Raw genomic sequence first — 16029 nt, 5'->3', positions numbered from 1 at the left:
TCAAAAATGGTACTCAGCCATAATGACAGGTAGCATCAGGATCAGTCTTGGTGCTAAATTTCTAAATGTTTTTCTCTCCTTGTTCCATCTAGACATGTACAAAGAATCAGAATCCAGAGTTAAGGTCAGGGAACAGACTGTTTCATCCAGGGACCCTCTGTTACTCCATTATATCTGTATGCTGGAGGAGCTCTGCCTGTTATTCTACTTCTCTGCTTTTTTCTTAGACATAGTTCCATTCTCACAAAGAACTGCAACAGTGCATCTTTCAAATCAATGTAAAAACACATAAAATGTGTAACTTCACATTCATCTACCAAGTGGAGACTCGGTGTACAAAGAAAGATCAAAATCAATGATGTTTAAATATTAAACTGCCTTGCCATCTCTATACAACAAAAATATGTATACACATATATATACCCACCAAACTTCACATTTCAAATTCTCTTTCTTCTTCGCTGCTGGTTGCCCTCTCTTTACATTTTCTGTTTGAGCCAATTTATCAGTTATTCACAATATGAGATATGGAGACCTTCAAACAACTTGTCACAAATCTTTCTTGTCATTAATTATTTGGTTAAGGCAGAGAAAAAAAAATTACCTAAAAAAATATAATGTCCTAAAAGCAGTTAAAACTTGCCTTACAAACTCTGTGACTATAGACACATCTTTCACATCTTCACATCTTGTGAAATGTCCTGATTATTTTCCCAAAAAATTTTTAAAGAACTTTCAGAAAATCTAGAGAAATATGGATAATTTTATATATAAGAACATTTGACTGCCTTGAATGAAAGGTAGAGATTTAGAGGCGATATAAATCATTTGTACAGCACTGATTATTCACTTAAAACAAAAACTAACTTACCTTAGGCAAATATAGCCACTGTGATTTTTAGCTTGCACACAACTCAGCTATCACCTGTTAGAGAAAAGGAAAAACAAAACACTTGCATCATATTGCATAAAAAATATGTGAACTCTAACAGCTATTGACCTTTAAACAGCCAGATACTTTGACTCCTAAAGAGGACTTTCTCTGGTCATTTCTGTATGTCTATCCACATCCAGAATGCACATTTCTAGGAACAGCAGTGGAGAAGAAGTCAAGGTTGTGAAAGCAAGGCTGCCTCAATCTGAAACAAGTTGTTTTCAACCTTCTGATTAGAATTTTAGTGTTAAAAGTTTGACATCAATATAAATGATTCATAAATGTATCACACACACCATCAACATTACAATAAATATGCCATTGACTAATAAATAACTACCAAGCTGAATATAACCACTAAGGATATATTACAACAATATATAGACCTAAGGTTTCACACATATTAAAGGGGCAGTGTCAGTGGCAGATTCTAATATGGGCAACATGGTTTGAGCTGATAGAACGGCAACAGTTTCTCAAGTAACCACTCATTACAACCAAGGTATGCAGAAGAGCATCTCTGAATGCACAACATGTCGAACCTTGAAACAGCAGAAGACCACACCGGGCGCCACTCCTGTCAGCTAAGAACAGGAAACTGAGGCTACAATTCACACAGGGTCACCAAAATTGGACAGTAGAAGATTGGAAAAACATTTCCTGGTCTGATGAGTCTCGATTTCTGCTGCGACATTTGGATTGTAGGATCCCTTGAAGGTTTTCTATGGCAGTAGTGGTATTTATTTACCAGTAGCTTGACAGGAAGAGAGGGAGAGAGAACGAGAAGACATGCAGTACATGGTCCCAGGCTAGGAATCAAACTGGGCACAGCAGCCTCAATATGTGGTGCCATTCTGAGTCATGCCAAGAACAGACACTTTGATTTTAAAGGTTTTATCGGCTCTCGTGGCCTTTATTTGAGGGTGGTCCTCTTTCACATCAGAAAAGTTTGCGAGGGGGCGTGCTGTGGTGGCGCAGGGGGTTAGCACGCCCCACCTTTGGAGGTCTTAGTCCTCGACGCGGACGTCGCGGGTTCGACTCCCGGTCCCGACGACCTTTGCTGCATGTCTTCCCCCCTCTCCTCACCCTCCTTCCTGTCTGCCTACTGTGGAAAAAAATACGAGCCACTAGCGCCGCAAAAACTCTTCGGAGAAAAAAAAAAAAAAGAAAAGGTTGTGAGAGAGGAAGGAAAGATGTGGAAAAGGTCAACTGGCTGGGACTCAAACCTGTGACTGGGGGCCTCTGTATGAGGGGTCATGCGCTCTGCCACACTGCCCTCGCAGCGCCCCAAACAGACACTTTTAAATGGGAGTCTAGACTCAGAGCTGAGAAAAAAAAAACAGCAACGATTTTTACTTTTTTGTAATTATGACTCTATTCTGGATTACAGAATAAATGGTAATTATTTGTTACTGGGATGCATTATAAACTATGTTGGTTACAGTGTGGTTGGTTGTAAATTAATTATGTATTTTTAATTAATATTCATGCTTTTAATGCCTGATATATTTTCTTAATTAACTGAGAACATTAAGGTCTGCAGAGCATTATTACAATAAGTGCATCACAATCACACAAGCAGTGGCAGAGTATGGGTGCTTTTGACTGAGATAAACTCACTCTGATGGATACTTGATTGGCTCATAAGCATGCTTTTAGAATCAAGATCCCTGCAAAATCTTAACTTACACTGATAGCAACTGTTTTACCCCAGTTCCTGTTTAGAAACAAACAGTGACGTTCCAACAGATTTAATCTGCAACTCTGAACAGAAATGACGAAAGAGGAGTGAAAGGAAGCAGACTTTGTCATCAAATACAAGCAGTGGTTGATGTGGCTTATTTCTGCAAACATGGACTGTGCTCTGTTTGCCAAGCTGAAGTCCTTTCTAAAATTAGTGAAACTATTAAATGAGATGATTTGTGTTGCTGTGAAAATGATGAGGAAGATGAAGTTGTGACTTTAAAACAAAAAGAGGAGTATCATTATCAAGTTAAGTCAAGAGCAAGATTCTTTTGGTGAGTGGAATCCAATTCAGTTCACCAAAAAAGATAAATAAATTAATAGGTGAAGTCTGAAGTGCTAAGAAACGGTGCTCGTTTCTCTCACTGCAGAGATAGACATCAACAAAGAAAAGCTACTAGGATCAACAAGATAGATGGAAAGAAAGTTCAGAAGTATCCAGTTGAAAATCAAAAAATGAGTAGGGGAGTCAAAGGTGTTGAAGAAATTTAAAAAAATGTAAGTGGAGGTGAAATGAAAGAAATCAAATGGTTAAAAACAAGTAATGGAGAAAGATGTGATAGTCTTTTGGCCATTATCAAATTCCAGGGAGAATGTGTATGGAGTAAAGTTTTCACTGGATATATGAGTTATGATGTTAAACATTTGAGATGCTTCAAATGTCAGATATTTTGACATCTAGCAGCAATTTGCAAAGGAAAGCAACGATGTGGAAGGTGTGCTGGTGAGCATGAATATGTGAAATGTGAAAGGGCAGCTAAAGATCAAAGGCTGTAACTGTGGAGAACACACTGCTGCTTATTGTGGGTGTGAAGTAAGTAAAAGAGAACAGGCAATCCAAAGAGTGATGCTTGCTCAAGGGATTACTTATGCTGAAGCTGCAAAAAAAAAACAAAAAACAATTCAATGAGGAACGCTGAATCTAACAGGAATATAAAATGTGAGACCAAAAGCTTGTGATGGATGCTCTAAAATTGTTAATATCTCATTGATAGTAAAAAAAGATTTTGTGCTATTTATGGTAGAAGTGATTCATTGTCGGCTCAGACAGTAAAGAAAAGCAAACAGATCAAAATTACAGTGAGGGCTGCATAAAAGCATGTTGGTGTTAAAGAGCTGGATAGGAAGCTGTTGAAAGGTAGCTTTCAACAGCTACCTTTTGAAAGCTATTGAAAGCAGAACTTCTGAGTAACACATACTCAGAAGTTCTGCCTGGACATAAGAATATTTCAGAGGAATGTTAGAAGTGTCATCTCGATTGGGCAAGGTTTTAATTATTCCATTTCAAAATTACTATAATACCTCAGGTTACTTATATTCAAGAAACTTGGCTAAAACTAGAGCTAGACAGAGGTAATGGAAGAGGTGGAGGAATGAGGATATTTATACAAAACAATATATTCTAAAGCGTAGTTAATATGAAAATAACGTTTATATATAACTATATACAAGTATGGATGAAGCAATAAATATAATGCATGTAAAGACTTAAAGAGGTAGCATTATGTTTATTATAGCACAATCAAATAACTATGCTAACTATCATTGAATCCAAAATCATCCAAAGAACAGAGTCAAGATTCAGATTTTAGAACTTTATATAGTAATAATAAAAATGAAAACAATAACAGATGGAGGAAGCATGGCCGGGGTTCCCTGCTACAGAGCTGCCCAACACAATAATACTGATAGAGATAGGAACACATTATGCTGAGCAGGCGGACAAACACGGGAACAAGACAACGTACACTGGAGTACACACCTGGAATTAAGATACTTTCATCATGCGATATTAATAATAATAATAATAATAATAATAATAATAATAATAATACCAGCTGGTTTTACAAACATGAGGCATCATTACAAATCATTATCAAGTCTATTGCAAATACAGACATTTCTAAACAAATACAGATTTATTGCATCTTCAATAATACTTCATGTAAGACTACATGCAAGGCAACCTGTGAAAAACAAAACTTCTCTAGCCCACATGTGCTCCAGGTAGAACTAGCTGATTGTCCTTTTGTTATTTTAATGGCTTCTCATTCTTAATGTCTAAAGAGACAGTCCGTTCTCTTCAGAGATATAGCACCAACAAAGGGACAGGAATTCCAGCCTTTATATGGTCATGGACCATTCACCTGGTGATAGAACACAAGGAGAGGCTTTTGTTTGAGATGGTGCTCATCAACTATAAAACATTCCTTAGTTACAATCAGAATTCACTGATGTAGCTTCACACATTCAGACTGCAGTTTTGTTTTTAAACTTTATGAGCCCCACATCAGATGAGGCGTTCGCTAAAAGCTCAAAGTCACCATGGAATAATCACCAACTCTCTCTTTATCAGGTGACCTGAAAAATGTTGTAAAGTCTGCAGCAGATTCGGGCCTGCATTCTTCATCAGTTTAGATTAGTATGGAACAACAGCAGTGCCACAAAAAAAGATAAAATATGAGGAAATACACTCTGTAAATAAATTAATGTGTAAATAAAAGTAAAAACAATTAAAGAAGAAAATACCTATAAGAGCAAGAGGAAGACATAAGAGAAAATTGAAGACTGTGAAAATATTTATATTTTTTACTACTGTATAAAACAAGCATAGATACACAGCGATGAAGAATGGTGCAACTTGAATGCGAATTTATTAGCCCCGGGAACAGGTATTTCAATGACTTAATACGAGGAGAGCTCTAGAAGAGCAACACAAAGTATTACTTACAAGCTAACCAATAAATTCCCCAAGCAATATGGCTGACATGCTTCATACAAGCAGAGTGATGCTGTTTATTACAACTACCAGGCTTCCTGTGTCTGTTGAGCTCTGATGTTTTACAAGCAGACACTTCAGCAAAGGCCTGCAATACATAACTCCACTCATCATGCCACGCTTAATGCTTCGGCTCCTTGAAAATTAAATCATTTACAAAATCATTCTGAGTGCCAAGAAATCCTCTGGAAAAATGACAAAGCAATGACATTTCTTTTGTCTGTCAGTACAGTTTTTCTTACCATTTTCACAGGAATGAATAAATCTCTTTTGCTGTTTCAAATAATTTTAATTTTAGCTCATTTTTCAAATGAGCTAAAAAAATGTTTAGTTAAATTTTTGTCTTTTTATTTTTCTACATCTTGAGCTCATACGTCTTTTTTTAAATGTCATTGGTCTTTGTTTTTCTCATTTGTTTTCTACTGTTCTTTCCATTTTTCTGCAGCACTTTTGTTGATCTGAACAGAAAGGTTTATTTGAGATCAGAAAAGAAAGATAAGACAGTAAACTAAAAGGAGGTAGATCAGGAGAGATTGTGAAAACCTAAAATGTAAAATTGGAAGCTAAAATAAAAACAATTAAAAAATATATGTAAAGAATATTCAAAGTACATTAAAATAAAATTATAACATGTTTCTTAACAAAACTAATAGTTGACATTAAATAAAGTTTTTTTTAACACATCTTTCTGTATCTACATCTATTGATACTATTTATTGCTACTTGCATATTTTGTATTTGTGTGTATATGCTCCCTATATTTTGTGGCACTTTAAGCATTCCATAATTTTAGGGCACTTTTGTTTGATCAGAAATGGGGTCTGATTTTAAAGGCTGGATCCGTTTGCTGGACCTGAACCGGTCCATAACACTGCTGAGGTTCAAACACTAGGTCCACACAGACGTAACATGCATGGGCGCTGTACATGTGGTCAACATTGAGGCTTCATCACACACATGATGAGGTCACTTTTCCTCTATGGATCCGCGACCAGACACACTCGCACACACATGCACGCAAAGAGTGTGCCATCAACCTTAACACCTTTCAAAGAGTCTGTTCCTGACATAACACTGTTGATATAAAGCTAGGTATTTCTTAGAGGTCAAGCACACGGACACACACGCCCGCACACACCCTCGCACGCACAGACCCTCCACTGAGGGGGAAACCCAGTGAGTAACTCATCAATTAATAATACTTTATAGATGGTCTATAATAAGAATTTTTTCCCCAGCTTGATTGTTTAAGACGCAGCAGTCAATAGGAATGATTGTCAGAATGGTCTCCTTGTCCTTTTCCATGGCAACCCAAACAGTCTCAGAAACAGGGCACTTTGGGGAAAAAAACAGGAGGAAGAATCAACACTTAAAGCTACAGGAGTCTAGGAGCCGCCATGATAATGAGAACCAGGCAGAAGCAGAGGAGCATGGGTACAGGTGCCAGCAGAGAGCCCCCAGAGTGGATGGACGAAGTCCTGATCTCAGAGCTGAGGAAGGCAGACAATGGAACGTGGGACACCAGAGTGGGGCTAGCGTAGTTGATGAGAGAATCGATCTTCTCGGCCTCCTTACTGCAGGCCTCAACCTGAAAAACACAAGAGTTTTGTTGCTTTCTGTGGGAGTCAACACTGCACGATTCTTTAACTATTAATGTATTTTTAATTTCACTTGTCTTTAAAAGCACAGGGAGTAAGTAAATAATGGTTCAAAGTAGGTTTGTGTAAAAAATCTTTTCACAATAATAAAAATAAACTTTTCAGAAAAAGTAAGGTTGTTTATTATTATTATTTTATTTTTGCAAAAATGCTTTTTAAATGCTGCCACAAAAATAAGAAAGCTTTATGGGTTGAGCAGGATGGTGGAGAGGAGCCGTAAAAACATCCTCTAAAAATATTTATTTCCCTGCAAACATTTCATTCTTTCTCCCAGCAGGTTTGTAAATGAATTTATTTATTTATTTAATAAAGTATTTATGAATTTCAATTTAATGGAATAATGCCCTGTCTTCTGCACACTCGCTTACTATATTTAGAGATTGTTTTTGGATAATTAATATTTTCTTCAATTTTTATAAGCTGCAAGTTTCTGTTTTATATTACAGAAAGATTTGGAATTACTTTTGAGTGTTTATGCTTGTTTTTATAACGACTCCATTAGATGCCAGGTTCGAAGCAGTCAGCTTCCTTCTCTCAGAAACAACCCACACTGAGTCCGCAGACAGTCCTTGGCATTAGAATCAAGCTGTCATTATACACCATCCATATACATCAGGATGGGGCTAAGAGAAGTCACTCAGAGCAGGTGAAACCATTTCCTGTGCTCTGCCAATGAGTTGTGCTTCTGAATGACTAAAAGCTTTAATCATCTGGAGCATTTTGTCCAAAGTTTTCCTGTAAAATGAACAGCATTCAAACAAAATTTGAAATGTACAAAGGACGTCCGTCTAGGAATGTTTATCAAATAATTAAAACTAGCAAATGAGGCTGTTGCTTGGCAACAGGCAAAACTAAAAGCCGAGCTGCAGAGGATTGTCTAACTGTAGAGACTGTTCATGGGCATCAACTTTAAATGCTTACATTTCTTCCTAGGTTTCTCCTGAGCCTTTGTGTTTGTGAAATCCTACTGCTCAAACTGCATCCTCCCAGCATTCATAGTACTGGACACCATTTTTGCTGACATTGTGAAGGTGATAAATGTATCAGGCTTCAGATATTCTGGGTCTTTTCTCAGAACACAGGCCTGGTATGAGGCACAGATTTACACATGGATTAGTTTTCTTCTAAACTGAAAGGAAAACTTTCAAAACCTGGATCTGCTGGGGGTGTTAATAATTTCATGCTTAACTCAACATAAACAATTATGACATGATTCAGAGAAAAAAACAACAAAAAAATAAAACTAAGATTCCTGGAAAGCACAAAAACATTTAATCTTTGATGCCGTTGCATAATTGAAAGTCTGACAGAAATTTGAAAGTTTTACTCCATTTTTAGGAGAGCTAACATCGAGCTAGCAGCTAACACTGGATCCTGATTGGTCCAGCCAACAGGGACAAACAGCACAACTGCTCCTAGAAACAGATGTTGCTCAGCTGGATGGAACAAGACCAAACAAACAATTTCTATTATGAAATTGAACATTAATATCCACTAATACAGTGTTGTATCCCACTGTTATGTATATTTTACAACTGCAAGAATTTATTTGACTTTGAACAAAGACATAGGATGCCTTTCTACCACAGATTATAGAACAAATAGAACGTTTTCTTACAAATAACTACAGTAAAATAATCATTGCAATCATCAATACAAAGTACAGTAGGAGAAATTGTGACTCGCATATTTCACTGTTCTTCTGACTGTGACGCTGCGGCCTGACTCCTCTCTCTTTTTTCTTTTTTCTTCTGAAGCCTGTGGTGCAGGTGTGTTTTTTCGAGAGAAGAACATAGTTATCGGTAGTTGTTGTCGCTCTTATTTCTTCTGGAGAAAAATATTTGCCAAAGTTTGCCAAGTTGTATTACGTATATTTAAATACTGTAACATTATTGGCACACAGGTAGAGAAGAAGTGCAGAGACTGTTTAGCCAATCAGGACGCAGAACACAATGCATGATTACAATGATTATTTTACTGTAGTTATTTGTAAGAAAACGTTCTATTTGTTAAAAAAATTCTTAGGCCCGAAAACAGTTTTTGTTCTTTGGTTTCAATGTAGAGTATTTAATTATGCTGTATAATAATTGTAAAAAATAAAGGTAACTACTTCATTTCGCCTATCACGGGTTCTTTTTGGAACGCAACCCCCGCGAAAAACGAGGGTTCACTGTATATCTACACTGTGATGGACTGGTGACCCGTCCAGGGTGTCCCCGCCTCTCGCCCGTTGACAGCTGGAGATACTGTAGGTGCTCATCTCACTGGGATAAGTGTGTTGGATGAGTGTGTAACTGTTATTGTTAAGCTCACATTGTTGTTGTTAATACCCAAAATAATTCTTCAGATGTATGTTTGTGTGTCACTCAGAAAATGCTAAGGGCACTTATAGAAACATTCATAGCTTTCTATTTGTTCATTGTATTTTTCCTACATTGGACATTCTCTTCATAAGTCAAATGTATTGATACTGAAATAAATGGATTGTTTATAGGCACAACAACTAGCTGTGCCTATAAATGATTTTTAAAGACCCCAGCCGGCCTTTTTCTTTTTTTAGCTTGGCATCATCAACTTTAACTCACATTAATAGAGGCCTGTTAGTTTTCCACTGTTATGAAAAGCAGATTATGCAGAATTTAAATGTTAGCAGTGGTGCAGTCAGTCTTTTCTAATAATTGCAGAGCACATATTTACAAAGCAAAAGACCAAAAATCTGAATAAAAATAGAGAGTTGCAGCTGAAAACAGCAATATGCTATTAGTGCTTCTCAGCAAATGCCACTAGACATAAATTTATTATTGTTTCACTAATCTCGAAACACAGAGATTAGTTTTTTTTTCTCTTAGGATTCAAACACTTTCTGTAGAACAATTCTTTGTTCCAAGTAGAAAGGCAGGAGAGGTATTTGGCTGTGAGAACATGAGAAAGAATTCAATCATATTCAGATAAAGATTGAACTCAAAAGACAAAGGAAGTAGACTTGTTGGGGACGATTCTGAATATAACTTTAACCTAGGATCACAGGTATATTTTGTGATTTAGTAAAAATTTGCTGTGGTTTGAAAATCTTCAAACTTGACTTTAACAGCCATGAAAACCACTTAGTCATGACGAGGAAAGAATGGCAAAGAAATGGAGAAAAGGTAAAGAGACAAAGAAGACAGATAAGTTCTCATCCCTCCAGCAGGAATCAGTGATCATGAATATTTTTGATGAGGAGAATAATTAACAGTAAACCAGATTGTGTTGGCAAGGTGTTTGAGTTATTGTAAATAAAACAAATTAGACACTGAAAAAGCACCGTTAGGCAAAGCAACAAAAAAACTCTGGTTCCACTCAACTGTCAAAGACATTCATGTTTTGTTTCCACACAGAGTGTTCAATCTTTTCCTGCTTGAGGAAAACCCGCGAATGAGATGCGGCCGCTTGTCTATGTTGTGCACAGGCAGGGTGTGATTACGCTGGATCATGACCGAACCAGTTAAAAGGTAGATCCCACTGGTAGGTATGGGAAGACTGGTGGGTAATCCCAAGGAAAAAGAAAAGATTCACTGTGTGATGCTGCCATGTCCAGATGGAATCCAGTTTTCAGCAGAATGAAAAACCTTGTTAATCCACCAGGGGTCTCAGCAGGAAGTGGGGTGGTTGTCCCATCAGACGGTCAGTTTCCAAAACCACACACACACACACACACACCCACCCACCCCCACGCACGCCCACACCCCAGACCCCTCACACACACAAAAAAACCTCATAAAAGCGTACATGGGGTCATGTGACCTAGAGTATGATGTGCTGGGTACTCCTTGGAGGAGAAAATGGGAATTATTTTTTTTAAACACACTGTCATCATTTTGAACAAAACTTTATTTGTGTATCACCTGCAGAAGTGTTGGTTGGTGGTCCACTGGGGCAACAAGAACCACCAGCCTGTTGTCAATGCTCAGGTAGCCAAAGACGTCACACTGCGGCACGGAGATGTGAAACCGGAGGATCTGCAGGACGTCGTAGACGGCCACCGGCTGGTTCCTGTTCAGCTGCACAAAACACACCATCAAACACTCAAACTGCCACCAAACCCTTTCCTCTCTTTGAAAATGTCAGCTCAGAAGAGCTGTCTGTAAAGTGCGTTCTTGCTCCATATTTATTCACTAAAAGCCTTGTTCAGAGAAAAAAAAGAAGAAAAAAAAACACTTACTACTCATTCAGCTAAACAAGACCAGGAATGTTTAAAAAATATATTTTCATAAGTCTTTCATGATTTAAACTCTTTAGTCTGCAATCAGAGCAAGCAAAACAAAATCTGAAATCGTTATAAGAAATTATTAATATGAGAAACTGATATGAGAAAAATAGCTTTTCATGTTTTGAGAGTAAATGAAATGATAAGTGGCCAGCATGTGCACGGCGCTGTATTAAGGCTGAGGTCTGCTTCTCTACACAGACGTAGCCAGTCGACCAGCTAAGCTGAACCTTGTTTGCTGGAACTCTCTTCAAGTAAGAGGCGTCCGGGCTGAGATAAAATAGCTTAAACAACTTAAGTTTTATGTTTATTGTGCATTTCATTGTACTGGCATTAATGTTTCAAACTGTTCCAAGCGCAGCAGGCTTACAGCATGCTGCAGCTGAGACTAGCAGTGATTCAACAATTTAAACTGAATTTAAATTTGATCACTGATTAGGGCCAATGGTCTACACATCTTTTATAAGGGCACTCACTGATGAAGACTCATTTGGTGTGTTTAGTCCATTTTACCAGAGTTTCCCTTCTAGCTGAGTTAGAAGTAGCTAGAGATATTTTAGGACTCCTTTATTCCAAACTGTTTTTCCTGATCGTGCATTCAGCTGTAGATTGTTTAAAACAGCAAAATAATAAATAAAAATTTATGCTCATTTAAGACACATTCCTATTGAATTTTCCCAGCATTTTTACAGCTGTGACTGATGAATAGATTAACAATCAATTATCCAAAAGGTTTTTCAATTCTAATTTAGTCAAAAATTAATAAAGCATTACTTTAACAAAGTAATAGGTATTTTTTCACAACACTGTTGTGCCTGATTTATGCCACATTAAATTGTGATGAAGTTTGGAACGTATTATTAATCATAAACTAATTGTAACTCTCAAAAACACTGGAATGAGAAATCATTCCAGGAAGAAGAGAATAACAAATATTGACTCAGGCCCGGCGAGTTTCACAGGTGTGTGTTAGAATTTTGGCAGCAAACCAGCAAAACGCAAAAAACTTTGCACTGTTTTTTCCCCCAAACTAACTGAGTGAGTTGAGTAATGCTGTTCAATGCAGGTAATGTTAGCTAAATGATGTCTAGCTAATGCCAATATATCACGTTAAGATTGTTAACATGTACAGACTACTGATTTTATCTATGTTCAAAAGTGGGTGCTACAGGCAGGGTCGACCCAAGGCATAAGCAAACTAAGCAGCCGCTTAGAGCCCCAGGGCCACTAAGGGCTCCCCTCAGTGGCCCTTTTTTTTCACTTTTAGTAATAATTTCTATTGTTGCTGAGGCAAAAACTTGGGCATGGGAGGAGTTTGGAGAGGCCATGGAGAAAGACTTCCGCACGGCGTCGAGGAGATTCTGGTCCACCATCCTGCATCGAAGGAGTGCTGGTGCAGTGCAGCATCAACACTGTTTATAGTGGGGATGGTGTGCTGCTGACCTCGACTAGGGACGTTGTGGGCAGGTGGGCAGAGTACTTCGAAGACCTCCTCAATCCCACCAACATGCCTTCCATTGAAGAAGCTGAGCCTGTGGACTCTGGGTCGGGCTCTCCAATCTCTGGGGAGATTCGTCCTGGGTTCCTTAAGGCTCTCGATGTTGGAGGGTTGTGTTGGCTGACGCGACTCTGCAATATTGCATGGACATCGGGGGCTGTTCCCCTGGATTGGCAGACTGGGGTGGTGTCCCCCTGTTCAAAAAGGGGGACTGGTGGGTGTGCTCCAATTACAAGGTGGTCACAATAGAATACACCCCTGAATAGACCCTAAACCCTGGAGGAGTGGAGGAGTTTAAGTATCTCGGGATCTTGTTCACAAATGAGGGAAGAAGGGAACGGGATAGCGACAGGTGGATTGGTTCAGCATCTGCAGTGAAGCGGGCGCTGTACCGGTCTGTCGTGGTGAAGAGAGAGCTGAGTCAAAAAGCAAAGCTCTTGAGTTACCGGTTGATCTACGTTCCTACCCTCATGTATGGTCATGAGCTATGGGTCATGACTGAAAAAACAAGATCGCGGATACAAGGGGCCGAAATGGATTTTCTCCTTAGGGTGTCTGGGCTCTCCCTTAGGGATAGGGTGAGAACCTTGGTTCTCACCCTATCCCTATCCAGAGTAGAGCCACTGCTCCTTCACGTTGAGAGGAGTCAGTTGAGGTTGCTCAGGCATCTGGTTAGGATGCCTCCTGGACACCTGTAAGTATGTAAGTATCGACCAATCACAATCCCCCAAAATTAAGGAAATCGGAGCCCAGAAATCAACTGGTCGATAAATCAACTGGCCAATAAATGTATAATATTATACATGTATATAATGTAAACAGCACTGCCAGAAATGCAATAAGTTTATAGCAGGTGTGTGAATGATCTAAAGATCGGGCTGCTGATTGCTGCCAGTCCACATTGTTAGCAGAACTAGAGGGCTCCAAAACCAAATTTTGCTTAGGCCCACATTCACTTGAGTAACTTTTTGAGGAAAAAGGGTACTTACAGTATATTAGTAGTTTTACTGCACTGTACAGTACTATTGTTGTTTACTTGAGTAACATTATTATTGCTACGTAGATTGATTTTGCATTTAAAGAAACAAACTTCAGCGATTAGAAACATTAGATTCTTAGATTTTTGCATGTTTATGCAAATTTGAACATAATTACTCAACATTTTATACATGTCACTGTTTACATCCTTATTGTTTATTTTGTACTAATTAACATGGTTATTTTATTTGTTACATACAGGTTTGTTTATGTATGTATATTAAAGTAACACCTTGTTTACCCTGCCCGCCTGAAAACAAGCCAAGCCTGCTAAACTCGTCTGGAGACGAGGCTACATTGACTCCTAAAAAAATTATGCTTTGGCTAATAACATATAAAACTGATGACATTTTTTAGCTGTTTTTCATTTTTATCACAGGCATGACACAAAATATTGAAGCCAAACAAGAATGACAATTGGCCGTGCCAATGGGTTTGACACATTTTGGAGTTATGGCACCCCCAAGTGGATACATTAAGAAATGACAACCTCCAACCTTTGCAGGCACACAATGCAAACTCGTTTTGTTCTTTACTGTTCTTTCAGTGAATAAAAATAAAGAAAAATTTTTAATAAAAGAAACATACTTGTTGTGAAAAAACTATTTAATCTTTATTTAACCAGAAAGGAAAATGTACAATTTCAACCTTTAGATATTTTACAATAGACTTTGTCCTATTTATTATGCAGTAATACACAGGCACATAGTGTGCATTTTTTTAAACATTATTCTTCTCAGTTGTACATTTCTTTGATTGGAATGTGCTATTTTAATAACTGCACAGTATTTTCTCATGGAGCAAATTTGTATTCTATAGTTTGTTATTTTTTAGATTTGATGTTTTTGTTGTTTTTTGTGTGTAAATATACATGATTTGACTTGCCTGACACTTTGCTGTTGATACAACTGAGTTTCCCCATAGAAAGATAATAAAGGCAACTTATACTCTATTCCATAGGTTTTAAAAAAAAGTCACAAAAATGTAGATTTTCTTCTTGAAGAAAAAAAAAATTATATGCTGTTTATATCAGTCACAGGTAATTTAAGGTACCTTAATCTTAAATTAAGGTTTAATCTTATTTGCTTATGATTCACTTAGGCAAATAAGGTCAGGAGCATCCAGATGATTGAGTTTGTGGAGTTAGCAGATTGAATATCTATGCTGATATGATAACAGATGGACCCTACAGCTCAGCTGGAAGCCCCTCATACCTTTGAGAAAGTGCTAATCTGCTTCTGGCTCCAGAGGATCTGCAGCATGCTGGCACATATAGGACAACAGGCTCCTGGAAAACAAGTCAAACATCAGGGGCCACACTGACCCTTGTGGACTTTTCTAGCTACTGCTTGGTGTTGCTATGCTCACCAGGTGGGATTATGGGGTGGCAGCCTGGGCTTGATATCGGTGAACAGGACACCTCACTACACACAGAATCTAGAGCCAAATCGGACAGGGCCCCTACGGCACGACAGGGGCCTTCGTAGTCAACAGCCACACGGTCAGAGAAGGCCTCACACACCGTGTTGTATGTCTCACTGTTGTGACCACAGACTTCTTTTTTCTTCTTGCAGGCCTCCTGAGGACAGAGTTTGGGTTAGATTTTCTAAGCTCTAAAAAACCAATCATAGCAGCAGCTGTGCAATTTGTTACATCAGTAAGGTTTTTATTATATTCAGAATGTTGCATGTCTGGTAAATTTCTTGGATCTCCACTGGCAACCATTCAGGGTGTCTAAACACCTGGTAATACAAGGCACAGTTTATTTACCCGAAGCTCCGCTAACTTACCAAAAGGTCCCCCTTGGAGCTGCACAGAAAACTCTTTCCCTACTAAGCTCCTCCAGACTAGCAGCAGCAATTAGTAAATACTGATGGAGCTGTCAGTCCCCTGAGCTGACCTAGGATCAATGTTCGGCATGGAGAAAGAAGCATTGTTGTGATGGCTAACTGAAGGGGGAGGGTTGGAAAGGATAAGAGGTTCTTAACCCCTTAACCCGCACCGGAACGCTCAGGTGCTGTTTTTCCATTGTATTTTCCGGGGCTGAGATTTAAGCGTTTCAACTCTGCTGGTGTCCATTATGATGCTTTTATTGGGCAGCCTAGAGCCCTCCCCAGTTTTTGATTGACACCG

The 16029-nt window shown here is 38.4% G+C and overlaps 1 protein-coding gene across 2 annotated transcripts in view; it reads right to left on the bottom strand.

The window, feature by feature from the left end:
* Positions 1–4257: 4257 nt before the first annotated feature.
* The window catches only part of reck (reversion-inducing-cysteine-rich protein with kazal motifs), a 68510-nt gene continuing 56738 nt past the window's right edge, over positions 4258–16029 (bottom strand). Inside the window, exons 18-21 of one of the 2 annotated variants that reach the window (XM_032551196.1) lie at positions 15265–15475; positions 15111–15184; positions 10999–11154; positions 4258–7044 (exon numbers count right to left, since the gene is read on the bottom strand). In XM_032551196.1, the coding sequence (XP_032407087.1) occupies positions 6832–7044; positions 10999–11154; positions 15111–15184; positions 15265–15475 (654 nt within the window). In that variant the 3' untranslated portion in view covers positions 4258–6831. The remainder of the gene's footprint in view (positions 7045–10998; positions 11155–15110; positions 15185–15264; positions 15476–16029) is intronic. The other variant, XM_032551197.1, reaches the window with a different exon arrangement.

The sequence above is a fragment of the Xiphophorus hellerii genome, chromosome 21, assembly GCF_003331165.1.
Source record: "Xiphophorus hellerii strain 12219 chromosome 21, Xiphophorus_hellerii-4.1, whole genome shotgun sequence".
Taxonomy (NCBI): domain Eukaryota; kingdom Metazoa; phylum Chordata; class Actinopteri; order Cyprinodontiformes; family Poeciliidae; genus Xiphophorus; species Xiphophorus hellerii.
This window is presented reverse-complemented; position numbering and strand designations above follow the sequence as displayed.